We start from the raw sequence: 17,010 nt of genomic DNA on the forward strand, positions 1-17,010 counted from the left end.
AACTTGCTGGAGATTTTGAATGATATATCGTGAGCGACGGAGTGACAAATAGTGATCAGAGAACATTGTCACTTATAATCCGCCCTTTGTAAATAAAGCAGTAACATAACAGATTGTAACAGCAACTGAAGTACACAATTTATCACTACCATGTTACAGTTCTCAGTCCCGAGAAAAGTAATTGTCACGAAGCGGAGCGGGAAACAGGAAAAAAGGACCCATTCGCGTAGACGTAATCACAATTTATGGGGGGAAGGATGAGGAGGGTGCGCACACTCGATCCGGGGATCGATGGTCGCGGAGTGGATTAGAAATCCAAACAAAAGACAAGTTGTCAAAAACAAACGGATCAGACCAAAAACAAAACAGGATCAAATACAGGCAGATTCACAGAACTAGGCATTTAACAGGTTTTAACAGAAGTCTCACGGAGTTTAACCAGGTTTAACAAACATTCCAGCAACGCACAGTCCAAAGGAGCACGCTTAACTACTCCAAGAGCAATCAGTCCAATGCGTTTCAGCCGGTGTCAAGGGGCGGGTCCAGCTGGGCGCCATGACAACTGTGCAGGACATGACAGTCATTGTGTTCCTTTGTAACGTGTTAGTCCCAACACTGGTCATTCTACCATCAAAGATCGGAATAGTTAGCATATCTTGGAGTCAAACAAACCGCATGTTAAAAATTGACCACTGTCTGTCTGTCTTTTTTTATTGCTTTATTTATTTATATGATTTATGTATTAGCAACCGGGGTTGGAGTGGGCCCCTTTTTCAGCTTATTTAAGTGAGAGGAACTAAATGCGATTCACTGCTAAATCTGCAAAGATGTAACACAACAACCTCCTTGTGACACACAGGTGACAGGCAAAAAGTGCAAGATGAGTTCCATAAACGAGAACAGTGCTTCTTTTAACATGTTTATTTTTCCTTTCCTGGGTTTCTATGGCTCCACCTGGAACCTTTTTGCCTGCCATTGTACCTGGCTCGTATTGTCCGAGCTGTTCTATGTTAATTATACCAATACAGAAAAGAAGAGTGGTGATGGGCCACACTAACTTAAAATTTGGGAGGAAGGAATTCCCCCAGATGGTAAAACTCACATCATCTGTTGCACTGAATGTCGCCAATGGCCGATTAGAGAAAGAATGCAAGTGACAGATACACGTTAAAAAATATCTTATCTGGCCCGAACGCGACCTTAACGTAAGCCGACCATTCTGGTAATCTCCAGTTCTTCCTGAGTAGTCACTCCAGCATTTTCAGCAACCTATTCACCAAATGCTTTCTTACCTTTTCATTTTTTCTTTCTTTATCTCTTTTTTGTTTCTCGCTTCCTTTCTTTTGAATTGTTCTTTCATGATGTCTTTCTGTTTTTTTTCTATTATAATTCAGTTAATGTATTGCCATTACTAGTATTGTATCTGTCAATTGATGTGTCTATGTATGTTTATTTTCTTTTCTTTTCCTTTTTTTCAGTTAAAACAATGTCCAAATGCAATGCAACAGACACCCGTCAAGGAATTCGTCCTCGCCGACTAAGAAAGGGAGCATCAGACTTTTTGAACATGCAGGATCACAACGTGCATCTCTTCCTATAATAAAGTGGCCGCACTATTGATGACTTGCTCTAGAAAACCACATTGTGGCAGAACTCTGCGTAAAAGTTGCACCAAAAACAGAAAAACGTACTCAAAATGCGCGTGGAGCGAATATAGTTCACGTAACACAACAGAAGAAGAAGCCCATTAGAAAAAAAGCCCATTCTGCACCCAAACCCGCAAGAAAGAGGAGCTATACCAAAAAGAGTTGGCACGGACTTTACTCGTTATTTTTCACGAGGAAAAGCCACTCCACAAGGTTTTTGGTGCATCAGCAGCACTGCGGGAGAAAGGAAAGATGTACTCGGTCCACGGCCACGCACGGAGCCTTCCCGCAACACGCATGAAGCAATTAAGTCATCTCACCGAGGATGCTGCAGCGAGCAAGGTGCACGCCAGGATGACGCAGCCCGCCTTCATCTTTGCAGAGTTTTGTGTAAGAAAAAAAAACCTCCCAAAGAAGAAGAGTGAGGTTGCTTGGTATTCCCGCTTGTCGTTTCCTGTCGTGAGTCCTGCGATGAAAAACGAGGGGGAATAAAAAGAAGGAGGTCCCTACTTGTCTGGCGCTCAAGTCCCGCCGAGGAGGAGGAGAGATGCTGAGTTTTGTGCTCCGGGCGCAGAGAGAGTAGATACGGTTGGAGCAACCGACACGTCACGGGAAGCACCGCCTACCCACGACTGGGGGGGAGCGGCCCGGTAAAGTGCTCACTGTGCACTTCTTATCGGAAGAACTCCGCAAGGAAAGATAGTTTGCAGGAAAGAGGTGTCTTTGTGTCTCTTTGTTTCTCCATCCATCCCTTTCTTTTGCTTTCTTCTGCTACTCCGGCACTCGTGCAAAAATAGTGAACGCCCCGATTATTGGACTTGTTTATCAATAACAGATTATTGTACTCTGTGTTGGGAGTTACTAAGGAATGCATTTCTGGAACGTAATTAATTTTCAGGAATGAAGATAGTTCACAGTATTAAGTATTTTAGGTGTGTATTTGATACAGAATAGAATAGAATAAAATAGAATAGAATAGAATAGAATAGAATAGAATAGAATAGAATAGAATAGAATAGAATAGAAGATACCATTATTGGGGCAGCAAGGCAGAACAGTGGTTAGCGCGTGTGCGGCACAGTTCTAAGGTCTTGGGAACCTCCTGTGTGGGTTCAAATCCAGCTACCAGCCTACTTGTGCGGAGTTTGTATGTTCTCCCGTGCTTTCGTGGGTTTCCTCCGGAGACTCCGGTTTCCTCCCACATTCCAAAGACATGCATTTCAGGTGGATTGGCCGATCCAAATTGTCCCTAGGTGTGAATGAGCGAGCGAGTTAACCGTCTGTCCCTGTGTGCCCTGCGATTGGCTGGCAACCAGTTCAGGGTGTCCCCTGCCCACTGCCCGATGATTCCTGGGATGGGCTCCAGCACCCCTGCAGCCCTACTGAGGATAAGATGTGCAGCTAATGAGATGAGATGAGATACCTTCATTGTCATTGTTACAAAATGGGTTGAACATATTGTGACAACGAAATTTGGCGTGGCACTCCAGTTCACATTTAACAGTGAGGATAAAAGAAAATAAAGAAGATAAAGGAACAAAGTAGATAAGGTTATAATTTACACAATATAAAGGAACAAAGAAGATAAGGTTATAATTTACACAATATTTACAAAATAAATGTGGGCATGTAGAATGTTACATACAGTTTTGGGATCGTATTAGTGCAATATGCGTTAAGTGCGAAAATAGGCCACATTGTGAAAAAAATAGTCAACATAGTGCAAAGTGAGCATAGGCATGAATACAATTTTACATCTGTATGAGGTAGTAGGTTTGCAGGGGTTTCCTTTTTTGTGCGGTGTGTGTTAAGGATGGTAATGCCTCTGGGGAAGAAACTGTCTCAAAGTCTGTTTTTGTTTCGTGTGACCTGTAGCGCTTGCCGGAAGGCTGCAGGTCAAAGAGGTGGTGGCCGGGGTGAGAAAAGTCCTTGATGATGTTTTTTGCTCTGCTGAGGTAGCGAGAGCAGGTAATGTCCTCCAGACTGGGTAGAGAGCAACCAACGATTTTCTGGGCTGTGTTGATGACGCTCTGAAGCGTTTTCCTGTCTGCTGCCGTGCACCCAGCATGCCACACTGTAATGCAGTAAGTTAGAATGCTCTCCACTGTGGCTTTGTAAAAGGACACCAGCAGTTGCTGTTTCAGATGATTTTTCCTGAGCACTCTCAGGAAATGGAGTCGCTGCTGGGTCTTCCCTACCACCGCTCTGGCGTTAGCAGACCAGGAAAGGTCATCGGAGATGTGCACACCCAGGAAATGAAAGAGTGGACTCTCTCTACACATTCTCCTTTTATAATGAGTGGTGCTGGGTTCCTGCCTTTCCTCCTGAAGTCCAGTATGAGTTATTTTGTTTTTGTGGTGTTCAGCATGAGGGTTTTTTTCGAACACCACGTTGTCAGTGACTCCACCTCATCCCTGTACGCCGCCTCATCCCCTTCAGAGATGAGGCTGATCAAGGTGGTATCGTCGGCGTACTTGACAATTGTGTTTGTGAGGTGGGTCGGTGAGCAGATATGAAAAAAATCCTAAAGTAATCGGAAGTACTTCAATAATTTAGCATTTGGATTATTGCATATTTCAACAGGTAACTAGTAACTGTGTCTGATTACATTTTTAAGTAGCCATCCCTACACAATTTCATTTTTCCTTTCAACGTAGGTTTATTAATAATGGTATTTAATCCCATATATGTATATCAACCTTGTAAAAAAACGTCATTGATACTGTCAATGCAAGTGTGTGCGTCACTGCTATATTAACAAAGCTTTGATGGCCATTTGACAAGCATTCTTAATAAAACACTCTGCTATGAAACGACTGTTGCAATTATACAGTCAAAAGAGTTGATTGAAATGACAATACGTTAGGGCTTAAATGTAAAATGTTAATGCAGAATAGTTAAAATAATGCAAAATTGTTAGGGTGTGGTGCACCTCATTCCACCAGGAGGTGCCACGCGGGTTTGGAATGGGGCGTGTGTCAAATACCCACACTTCTGTCCCTAATTAGGTTAGTGTCCCGGCACATCAAAAACTCCCTGCCACTCACACTGGACCCCCACCAGTTTGCCTACAGGGCAAACCGCTCCACTGACGACGCCATAAACACAGCACTTCACACCGTGCTGAAACACCTGGATCACCGGGGGAGCTACGTCAGAATGCTCTTCCTGGACTTCAGCTCAGCCTTCAACACCATTATCCCGGAGATCCTGGTGGAGAAACTTGCACACCTAGGACTCTCTTCCTCCATCTGCCACTGGATAATGGACTTCCTCTCCAACCGCCCACAGTCGGTGAAACTCGGTACCCACGTCTCTCCCACCCTAACACTGAACACTGGCTCCCCCCAAGGTTGTGCACTGAGCCCCCTGCTTTTCACCCTTTACAGCTCCGACTGCTCACCGACCCACCCCACAAACACTATCATTAAGTTCGCCGACGATACCACCTTGATCGGCCTCATCTCTGAAGGGGACGAGGCGGCATACAGGGATGAGGTTGAGTCACTTTCAACGTGGTGTTCGGAAAACCACCTCATATTGAACACCACAAAAACAAAAGAACTGATTCTGGATTTCAGAAGGAATGGCAGGAATCCAGCACCACTCATCATAAAAGGGGACTGTGTAGAGAGAGTCCACTCGTTCAAATTCCTGGGCGTGCACATCTCCGACGACCTCTCCTGGTCTGCAAACACCAGAGCGGTGGTAGGGAAGGCCCAGCAGCGACTGCACTTCCTGAGATTGCTCAGGAAAAATAACCTAAAACAGCAGCTGCAGGTGTCCTTCTACAAAGCCACAGTGGAGAGCATCCTAACATACTGCATCACGGTGTGGTATGCTGGGTGCACAGCAGCAGACAGGAAAAAGCTCCAGAGGATCATCAAAACAGCCCAGAGAATCGTCGGCTGCTCTCTGCCCAGTCTGGAGGACATTGCCTGCTCTCGCTACCTCAGCAGAGCAGAAAACATCATCAAGGACTTTTCTCACCCCGGCCACCATCTCTTCGACCTGCTGCCTTCCGGCAAGCGCTACAGGTCACACAAAGCAAAAACGAACAGACTCAGAGACAGTTTCTTCCCCACAGCCATTACCACCCTAAACAGACACCGCACAAAAAACTGAAAACTGTTGCAAAAAACTACCTCACACGTATGTAAAATGGTACTCACGTACATGCTGTCTGCACTATGTTTGTTCACTGCTCAAACAGACACCGCACAGAAAAAAAAAAACAAAAAAAAAAAACTTAAAACTCGGGCCAACACTACCTCATACGAATATAATGTTACTCATGTCTTGTTCTTGCACATGTCGACTGCACTACGTTTAATGCTCAAATTGCACAATGTCTGACCATTTCCTGTTTCATGCTGACTATTTTTGCACTATGATGACTTTGCACCAAATGCAATATTGCACAACCGTTACGATACCAACGTTATCACGACAACCCTGTATGTAACATCCCACATGCCGACATTTCTTGTGTAAATACCATGTAAATTATAACTATAGCCTTATCCCCCTTGTCTTATAACATTATCTTCTCTGTTCCTTTATCTTCTTGCTCATACCTCACTATGAATGTGTAAAACTGGAGTGTCATGCCCAATTTCGTTGTCACAATATGTTAGCCCATTTGTAACAATGACAATAAAGGTATATTCTATTCTATTCTATTCTATTCTATTCTAATTATCTTCACCCTTCATAAGGACATTTTTGACAGAACACGTCGGGTCATTTTATTTTTCCTCTGGCATTGCTACATCGGTTTGTTTTAAGGTTTTGGTTTCTTGTTTTGAATTTTTTGTTAGTTGCTTTGGTCCTGGTTTTATTAACAAATATCACCCTGCCTGGCAGCATGGCATCTAAGCGTCAGGCGCGTGCGCGGCACAGTTCTGAGGTTCTGAGATCGAACCTTCCTTTGTGGAGTTTGCATGTTCTCCCCGTGCTTGGGTGGGTTACCTCCGGGCACTTTGGTTTCCTGACACATTCCAAATGCATGCCTGTCAGGTTAATTGGCCGGTCCAAATTGTCCCTAGAGTTGTCTGTCCCTGTGTGCCCTGCGGCTGGCTGGCAACCAGTTCAGGGTGTCCCCTGCCCACTACCTGAAGATTGGTGGGATGGGCTCCAGAGCCCCCGCAACCCTACTGAGGATAAGCAGTGCAGATAATGGATGGATGGATGGATGGCTGCATCACCCTGCCTTTAGCTCTTGATTCCTCCACATTGGTCCATCGCCACTAAAAACAGAATGACTTGACCACCAAAGGATCCGTAGAGAAGGTGCCACATCCCTGTCCCTACGGTGGCTTTAGGTTTCCTGTCACAATGGCGAGGAAAAAACCCTTTGACCGCGCCTCGTTTCTCTCCTGGTGGCGAGAAGTTTAGTGGCAAAAAGAGAGCCTCTTGAACGTGCCTGGGTTCCTGTCCTGGCTGCGAGGATAAAACCCCTCGGCCGCGCCTAGTTTTCAATCTCTGCGGTGAGGGGTAACGACCCTCGTCTGTCCTGTTGCTGCAGACGCCGCATTTGTTTTTTCTTTTGGGCCGTCTGGTACCCAGCACTTGAGAGGGAGATTAAAATTGAGGTCTGGTGTGCCTCTTTGTCTCTCCATCTGTCTTTCTGTCTGGCTGTCTGTCTCTCTGTCTGTCTGTGTATCTGTCTGTCCGTGTATCTGTCTCTGTCTTTCTGTCTGCCTGTCTCTCTGCCCCCCCTATCTCTCTCTCCATCACTCTCTCTCTCTCCCTCTCTCCCCCTCTTATTCTCTCTCTTTCTCTCTCTCTCTCTCCGTCTTTGTGTCTTTGTTTTTCTCCATCCATCTTTTTTCATTTGCTTTAATCTGATAGTCCTGCCCTCGTGAGAATGTTTTTTTTTTATATACCAGGTGGCCCCCGAGCTAAAATAAATTCACCCCCCAAGGTTAAACAGCCTATCCACTTCTTCACCTGTGCGCCATTACCCTCTCGGATCAATATGTATATGGATAAAAAAGAGCTTGTATAGTAATTTGTTAAAGACGTTCTGTTTTAGCTATTTTGTAATATTTGTTGGTGAAGAAATGGACATGCTGTTTATCCTATCAGAATGAACTATGCAAATCAGTGTTCATGGTACCTAGTCAAATGAACGTGATAATGAAAAATGTTCCAATGCCTTGTTGTATGTCATCCATGCCACTGGCTGTCTATTGGTAAAGTCATAGTGCTTTCACCACCTTAAAGAGTCACTAATCAGGTTCGATTCCCATTGCATACAATGATTTGCAATATTGGGCAGTCAGGGTTGGGTAGGGTTACTTTAACTTGATTACTTTCAATTACTTTTGGATTACTCCAATATCAAATATGCTAATAAAAGACAAAAGAAACTAAATATGAATAAAATTACTAAATGCAGGCTGGGGGAGTAATGAAATACATGGAATGGCACAAATGATGTTGGCAAGCTGTTTGGATTTATTTTCATTTAGTTTCTGTTGCATTTTATGTTAGTTTTGCCGGAGATCAAAGAGATCAAAGCCAGGAGAGAAAGCTTACCACGTGTTGTGAGTCATAATGTTATTCATATTTAGTTTATTTTGTCTTTTATCACCATATTTGGTATTGGAGTAATCCAAAAGTAATTGACAGTAATCCAGTTAATGTAACCCTACCCAACCCTGCGGGCAGTGATGTTTATCAATTTGATCAACCATTGCACTAAAATTTAACAAATGCAGTAATATCCAGTAGTATCTTGTATGTAAGTATTTTCAATTGTATATGCCACATTCTACAGTATATAGGGCGCACTGGGTTATGGATAAAGAGATAGAGAGATTGAGAGAGAGAGAGAGAGAGAGAGAGAGAGAGAGAGAGACAGAGACAGAGACAGAGAGATGGAGAGAGACAGAGACAGAGAGATGGAGAGAGACAGAGAGAGATAGAGAGATATAGAGAGAGACATAGATAGATAGACGGATGGACAGACAGACAGACGAACGGACGGACGGACGGATGGACAGTTGGACACTTTATTCATCCCTGTAGGGAAATTCACATTTCCAGCAGTATCCTTGTGTTAAAAGATAGAGATATAGAAAACAAAAATACCCAATATAACGCGTTCATAAAGAGCATTTGAATTGTGTTGGGAAAAATAAACACTGTAATAAAAATAGGGTAATATGCAAATGTGGGGTTGGGGTTTCATGTGGTTTACTTATAAGGCCCACTTTCTGGCCAAATCGGGGTCTTTAGGTGTGCCTTATAGTCTGATTAATAAGGTAATAGTGCATGCCCCAAATATTGGGCTCTGTAATCAATAAAAGGATAATAGTTCCTAACCCAATGAAAAAACAATATACAAGGACCACTCTTTGTGTGAAGATTTCAAATTACCACCACAAGAATATACCATTTGTTGAATGAATCGAATCTCAGGGTCTGTAAATTTAAATATCACAGAAAGGTTAACCACAAAATAAATAACACGTTGTTAAATGGAAAGAATCTGAGGAGTGTAGAAAGACCCGAGGAATTATATCCGACAATATGAGCCACGTGAGTAGCAAAGACCGAGCAGGAATAAAACAAAAGGGCAAGTGCTTGTGGTGGGGTAAGTTATCAGGATAACATAAATGAAAATAAGTAAGGGAAGTGTTGGGGGGAGATGAGAAGAAAATCAAATGGCGGTTTTGCGGAGTTTGGAGGAGAAATAATGGACTGTGGGACCAATGGGCCAATGGGCGGACAAAAAGGTGGATGGGTGGATGGATGGATGGATGGATGGATGCATGGATAGATGGATGGATGCATGGACAGAAAGCTAGGTGGATAAAAGGACTGGTGGGCAGAAAATCAGATGAATAGACAGATATTTTGATAGATGGACATAGGAGTGGACTGACGGACAAACTGATGGATGGTTGTGAGGAAGTGAAATGAAATGAAAATGAAATGATCTGCATTTATATAGCGCTTTTCAAGTCAAGACTTCCCAAAGCGCTTTACAGTTTGCTTCATATTTCCCAATAGCAGCCGTGCAGCCATGTGAGGCGCTAACCTGCTTATTGGGGGCATTAGGGGTTCAGTGTCTTACCCAAGGACACTTCGACATGTAACACAGAGGAGCCGGGATTCGAACAGCGATCTCTTGATCCCAAGACAAGCGCTCTACCTCCTGACCCACTGCCCCTGTCTGGTAAGAGACCCATAAAAGGACAGACGGATGGACCAAGTGATGTACACACATCAGAAAAAAAAATATTTTGGGAAAAATTCCATAGATTTCTGAGCTATCATGAGGCATATCCTTTGAACCAAAACATCATAAGATAACACAAGTGCTGATGTTATCATCGCATGAATGCTTAGAGACAAACATTCTTGTCATTACTTTTTCGTATCAAGCAAATAAATTGTGCATTCCTCAAATCCTGATACATATACAAGTCCATTGTCATCAACATTGGCATTAATACAAACATTGTGTGCAAAAATATGTGTATCCAAGAATTTGTGCTGCAGACTGTCAAACACGATCCCAATCAAAAATCGTCTTGGACTCAAACTCACTCCAAGAACAAAATGTTCTTTCTCCTCTTGGCTTTGGTATCACTTAGTCAAGTTATCAAAGCAAACAGGCATTCACTTCTGAAATGAGGGAGACATTTACCACAAAAAAGGAGAATAAATAGAAATATGAAGGAAATGAAATCGCACTGACATTTGTGGAGTGTCACCGTCCCAGGGGTGTCAAACTCATTTTTGTCGCCAACTGCATCATTGTGGCGCTTCGCCCGTGAGGGCTATTATGACTGTGAAAGTATATCAATGTTTAATCGACTATTTATAATATCACATCCACTACAAAACTGACAGCTAACTTGTTTTAAAAGAAGGACCTCAAAAATAATAACATACAGTAGTCCTATTTTTTGCAAATTATTCATAATGTGAGGTACAACCCAGGGTCACAGTGCCCCCGCCTTTATGGTGTGTGATAAGATGTTTTTTCGGCCCCTATTCACTGAATTTCCCCACTGTACGACATCAACAACATGTGTTTTTGTGTGACTAAAAATATTTAAAATTCAAACTTCGCTATGTTCAGGTGGATGCAGAGCTACGTCTCTAGGATGCCCGTCAAACATTAGTCGACGTCACATGAAGTGTTGGTCCGCTATCGGTTTGCAAAAAGACATCATGAAATGCAGATATGCTTTTGGCTGAATTGTTTCCCACGATGCCTTTTCATATATTCAGTTCAGAATTCCATTTGCAACACTTTGCGAGCCTGCAATAAAATACTGTGTTCAGGTACCATATTTATAAGCTATATACCCCCAAGGCGCTCAGTGATGCCAAAGGGAATAGCAAATACATCACAAAAATGGAAGCTAAGTTTGTCCTCATTAAGAAATATAAAGGCAAAATTCAATGGGCATACCTAATTTGTTTGTACATGATTCAGATTGAATCGTTTTGTGTACATGATTCAATTGTTTGTTTGTTTGTACATGATTCAAATTGAATCGTTTCTCCGGCGCCGTCACGAATGGCAGCCACTCCAGCAGCTCCCGTGTTATTTTCGATTGTTCTCAGTTATTTTCGATTGTTCTCAGCTTAGGGATGCTGCTGGAAAAGTGAATTTCCCTTCGGGGATGAATAAAGTATCTATCTATCTATCTATCTAATTGACTATAGTCAAGTCAAGTCACATTTATTTGTTTAGCCTGTATAACAAAATGTCTCATAGGACTCCACATATACAAAATCCCCTGATCTGAAAACAACATGCGGGCAAGGAAAAACTCAAAACCCCAACATGAAAAAAACAAGAAATCTTGAGAACGGGCCTCATAAGTGGTAATCCCGCTTTCAGGATGACCAGGCTCCAATAGATTTTGCATTTGGGTAACAGTACACAAAACTTTGTGAACATCAGTTAAAAACCATTAGTAATAAGTATAAATTGTCCAAACAGTCCACGATACCAATGACGCAGCTTCCTATCTCTGCTGGATGGTGACTAATATTTAAAAAAAAAAAAGGAAGCTATTCAAGAAAGGAATTCTAGTTATAAAATGAGTTTTATTTTTCGATTTGATGTCATCATCTCCTCCCCAATTATTCTGTAAATGGGATCTGCAAAAGTAACTGATGCGGATTATCATACTGTGGTTATATAAGGAAAACATAAATGTCCTAATGTCCATTTTGTAGAGGCAAAGAGAATAATGAAAGTTTCATGGGCGGGTCAAGGTAGCGGCGGTTGGATGAAGCCTCGCCGGAAATAATTGCCTGGCAACTGTGTGAACTCCGCCTTTAACTGCTCTCACAATTTAATAATGTTGACATTTGGCGAGCCTCTGATCCGTGCCTCCATTTCCATATCTGAGAGGTCATGACAATTTAATCCCATCAAAAGGAATAGGACAGTATTGCGGCGTCAATCATTCTGAAGCTCAGCCTTTTGCGGGGTGTAGGAAAATTCTACACACCTCTTCTTGAATGGCTCACATGGGGAGGTTTCAGACATGAGGTAATAAGGAGTATGGGACTAGTCATTATTACACAACTAGCAGGATTTTGTAGTATAATCAAAAGGACCAAAAATGTTCTAAACTAAACAACAAATAAGCAAGTAAACAATGGACGTTAAAGAGTAAACAAGGAAGACAGACGGACAGACAGACAGACAGACAGACAGACAGACAGACAGACAGACAGACAGACAGACAGGCAGGCAGGCAGGCAGGCAGGCAGGCAGGCAGGCAGGCAGGCAGGCAGGCAGGCAGGCAGGCAGGCAGGCAGGCAGGCAGACAGATAGATAGATAGATAGATAGATAGATAGATAGATAGATAGATAGATAGATAGATAGATAGATAGATAGATAGATAGATAGATAGATAGATAGATAGATAGATAGATAGATAGATAGATAGATAGATAGATAGATAGATAGATAGATAGATAGATAGATAGATGGATGGATGGATGGATGGATGGATGGATGGATGGATGGATGGTAGACAAGACGTCAATCATTCCGGAGCTCAACTTTTGACACAATGTGTTTAGCTGAGCAGGAAAGGGGAATTTCTTGATTTAGAGCCGGGGTAAAAGTTCAAATTCCATCTCACAGATTCATTGGGAATACTTCCAAGGCAACCCGTAGGCAATCCCAGAAAAGCCTGGGGACACATTCTCTGCATAGTGGGTCCTGCCCAGGGTCTCTTCCCAGAAAACATCTCGCTCCAGGGACCCGTTCATAGAAGATGTCCGAGCTGGTGGAACAATGATAACTAGATTGAATAGAAGGCTTGAAATAAAATTAAACCACAACTCAGATCATAGTGCCTGACTCTGTCCTTACTTGCCCTGTGCCCTACCGAGGACACATTTGTGAGTTTACCACCAGTGCAAATGGTCCTAAACTTTGACCGGGTAATTGCTGACACTTTCATTTGAAAACTCAATTTGAAAGAGTGTTTTTTTTTATTTTATTTTACTTACCCAACAGACTGTTTTAAATGTGTTTTTCTTATTCTATTATCTTTTGGAATGTTTTTATTTACTTTATTTTATATATATATATATATATATATATATATATATATATATATATATATATATATATATATATATATATATATATATATATATATATATATATATATATATATATATATATATATTTATATATATAAGCGCACTTGATTATAAGCCGCACCCACCACATTTTAAGAGGAAAACCGATTTTGTACTTACACAAGCCGCACCTGTATAGAAGCCGCATGCGCCCACATTAAAAAATGTAACACAGACACAAAATTAACCCAAACCCAACTTTAAGTCCCGCGATTGAAACTAAATGTCCTTCATTAAAGTACACAGTCCAAAATTCACAGCCGGCAAAATTAACGGAAAATGATATCGGTACTTAAGGATTGATGCAGACCTGCAGAGTCCGGGTCCCGTTGAAAGTAATCCAAGAAAAAAAGTGTATATTTCCAAAGCTAAGGGTGGGAAAAATATATATCCACTATTGTCCGCCGCGTCCACACTCAGGTCTCACCTTTACTCCACTTTCCGTCAGCCCGCGTTTGTTCCGCCCCTTCTTGTTCATTCGCCCGTGCAAAACATATCAGAATAAAATTTTAAAATAAATACAAATAAATACATTACAAAAATATACAGTTTCAAATGCATATTATACACGGTTACACATATTTACAAAGAAAGACGGTACATCGAGAGAGTTTTCAAAGCTTTAATATTAATAATATAACTTTCATCTCAAACGGTGCCTGTTACAGGGCAGTTAATGGTAGCAACACGCTAGCAACACGCTTGCAACACGCTCGCAACACAGTAAACGGGTCTATTAAAAAAACATACCGTACTTGTAAAAATCACGGTAAACCGTCCTCATCTTCCTCCTTAGAACTGAAGCCATCAAAGTCGTCTTCCTTAGTGTCGAAAAGAAACTTATATAGACGTCGTCCCACGTTTCCTTATTCCAAAACATGCTAGCAACACGCTCGCTCCTTCTTTATCGGACTGCTTGATTGCTTTTTGCTTGAAAGCTGCATCATGTGCTTTTCTTTTTGCATTTTGCATGATGAGAGTATGTTTACGCCAATCTAATTTATGCACAAGACAAGAAGTTGCAGTCTTCCTCGGCGCATATATTCCACCGGTCTAAATCTTACCTTTCTGACTCGAGCGCCGCTGGCGGCCGTTAGAAAAATTACATAAATTGGCCGCATCACTGAATAAGCCGCAGGGTTGAAAGTATGCGGAAAAAGTAGCGGCTTATAGTCTGGAATTTACGGTATATATATATATATATATATATATATATATATATATATATATATATATATATATATATATATATATATATATATATATATAGATATATATATATAAATCTAAAATGAGTGAACGGCATATGAATTGTTCTCATTTTAAATATTTATGTATTATTATTTTTGGGATATTTTTTTCATATAGTTCAGAAAAATTCCAAACATATTTAGTAAGTGGCCTATTTGCCCATTTTAGATATAAATATTAATTGACAGGGGTGATTTTTTTTAGGAAAATTGAAAACCCAAAATGAGCGTTCAAAAGATATTTTTTTTCTTGTTTGGATATTAATTGAGGGAAAAAGTTTAGCAAAAAATAAAAACAACTTTATATATAGTAAAAGGCTTTTCATTTGCCCATTTTACATAGAGTATAATAATTATTTTAGGATTTTTTTTGGGGGGGGTTAAAAATAATGAGTGTATGGCAGATACTTCTCATTTTGAATATTTATTTTCTAATTCATGATTTTTTTTCATATGTGGCTACATATTATATATTTTAAAACACTCACTCATTCAGCTGGACAAATGAAAAAAAAGAGAATAGAATAAAATAAGAATACCTCCGGCAAAGATTCGATAACACCGTCCGCAGACATAAGACAGTGTGAAAATGCGTCGGGGTCAAAGAAGGAACGCGCTCAGCGTGGGCCGATTGTTACGTTGCCTCGGGTCAGCGATTAGGGGCATTTCCACGCAGCTAATAATAGCGCTTCTTTGAATCGTGTGTCGGAACGAAATGCGTTGCAATTTCAAAGGATTTGTAAATAAAGGCTGCAATGTCTTTTTAGATGAATAAACATTTTTATTGCCAAAAGTGCTTAACTCATTAAGTGCCATAACGCATAAGTACTTTTTCAGAAAAATTGTCCCGGATTGTCAAAACGTAGATTTGCATTTTTGCTGATGATCAGAAAGTATCAGGCCTCTGGGAATTAGTTCAGTATGAAAAATCACATATGGAATGCAAGAGATCAGCTCTTTGACAACATATCAACGAGCTCCCACTTCCTTGTGTTGCTTCCTCTGTCCAGCGGTGCCCGAATGGAGAACGCTCTCGAACCAGCGGAACACTTCTTGGCTCTTGGGATCACCAGGAGACCGGCGCTCTCGGAACGAAGGCTTCGGGCTGGGACATAGGGGGAAATCAGATCTGAAAGATATGAGGGGGAAAGTCCATGTATGATTTTGTATAGTTATAGGAGAACCTTAAAATCGCATCTTAGGCTAACAGGGAGCCAATGCAGGTTAGCCAAAATTGGGGTGATGTGATCGTACTTTTTTGTCCTAGTTAAAAGCCTCGCTGTGGCATTTTGTACTAGCTGAAGAGACTTGATTCTAGACTTCGGGAGACCAGAGAGTAGTGCATTACAGTAATCGAGACGGGAGGTAACAAACGCGTGAATTATGATTTCCGCATCCGACTGAGAAAGTATAGGACGGATTTTAGCAATGTTACGGAGAAGTAAGAAAGTGGTTCTAGTAATTTTCTTCTCATGTGTTTGAAAGGACAGATCGGGGTCAAATATGACACCGAAATTTTTAAGTGAGTCGCTCTGTGTGATGTTCACAGCGGTTTTAGAGAATAAGTCACGGGACTTAAATGGACCAATAACTAACATTTCAGTCTTTTCAGAGTTAAGACGCAGGAAATTGAGTGACATCCACTTTTTATCCCGGTGAGGCAGGCCTCCAAATTTCCACAGTTTAGTGTGGCAGATTCCTCCATCGGGAGATAGAGTTGAGTGTCATCTGCGTAGCAATGGAAACTGATATTATACTTGCGAATAATATCACCTAGTGGAAGCATATCAATGCTGAAGAGAAGGGGGCCAAGCACTGAACCCTGCGGAACAACACAGGTAACACTAAAGGGCTGAGATGTCAATTTGCCATATTTAATGCAGTGTGTCCTATCTGAGAGGTAGGATCTGAACCATAAGAGGAGGTTTCCTGAGGGACCAATCCATTTTTCCAACCGTTCTAGCAAGATATTATGGTCCATTGTGTCAAATGCAGCACTAAGGTCCAGCAGCAGCAAAAGTGATGATGCGCCAGAGTTCATTGCCCGTAGGAGATCATTGGTTACCTTAATCAGAGCTGTCTCAGTAGAGTGGTTAGCCCTGAATCCTGATTGCATTGTTTCAAAGAGATTGTTCTCGGACATGAAATCATTCAGGTGCTGTGCCACTACTTTTTCAAGTATTTTAGAAAGAAACGGTAGGTTTGACACAGGTCTATAATTACATAAGTTTTCTGGATCAAGGTTGGGTCGTTTCAGTGTGGGTTTAATGACGGCGGACTTAAAAGCGGCTGGAACTACACCTGAGGAGAGTGATATGTTTAAAATATTTAGAACTGAAGGCCCAAGGACGCCAAAGAGACCTTTAATAAGTGAACCTGGAAGCGGGGGAACTGGCAAGTCGTCGGTTTAGCCGTATTCACCATCTGTTTAAGATTATCGAGTGACAGTTCACTAAAACGGCACAAAATCCCT

At 41.6% G+C, this 17,010-nt stretch overlaps 1 protein-coding gene across 2 annotated transcripts in view; it reads right to left on the reverse strand.

Annotated features, from left to right (window-relative positions):
* The window catches only part of cdh4 (cadherin 4, type 1, R-cadherin (retinal)), a 323,086-nt gene extending 320,891 nt beyond the window's left edge, over nt 1-2,195 (reverse strand). For both annotated transcript variants that reach the window (XM_088338690.1, XM_088338689.1), the window contains exon 1: nt 1,967-2,195. In XM_088338690.1, the coding sequence (XP_088194816.1) occupies nt 1,967-2,020 (54 nt within the window). In that variant the 5' untranslated portion in view covers nt 2,021-2,195. The remainder of the gene's footprint in view (nt 1-1,966) is intronic.
* Between the last annotated feature and the right edge of the window lie 14,815 nt (nt 2,196-17,010).

Source organism: Urocampus carinirostris, chromosome 6, assembly GCF_059441175.1.
Source record: "Urocampus carinirostris isolate Australia breed hairy pipefish chromosome 6, RoL_Ucar_1.0, whole genome shotgun sequence".
Lineage (NCBI taxonomy): Eukaryota > Metazoa > Chordata > Actinopteri > Syngnathiformes > Syngnathidae > Urocampus > Urocampus carinirostris.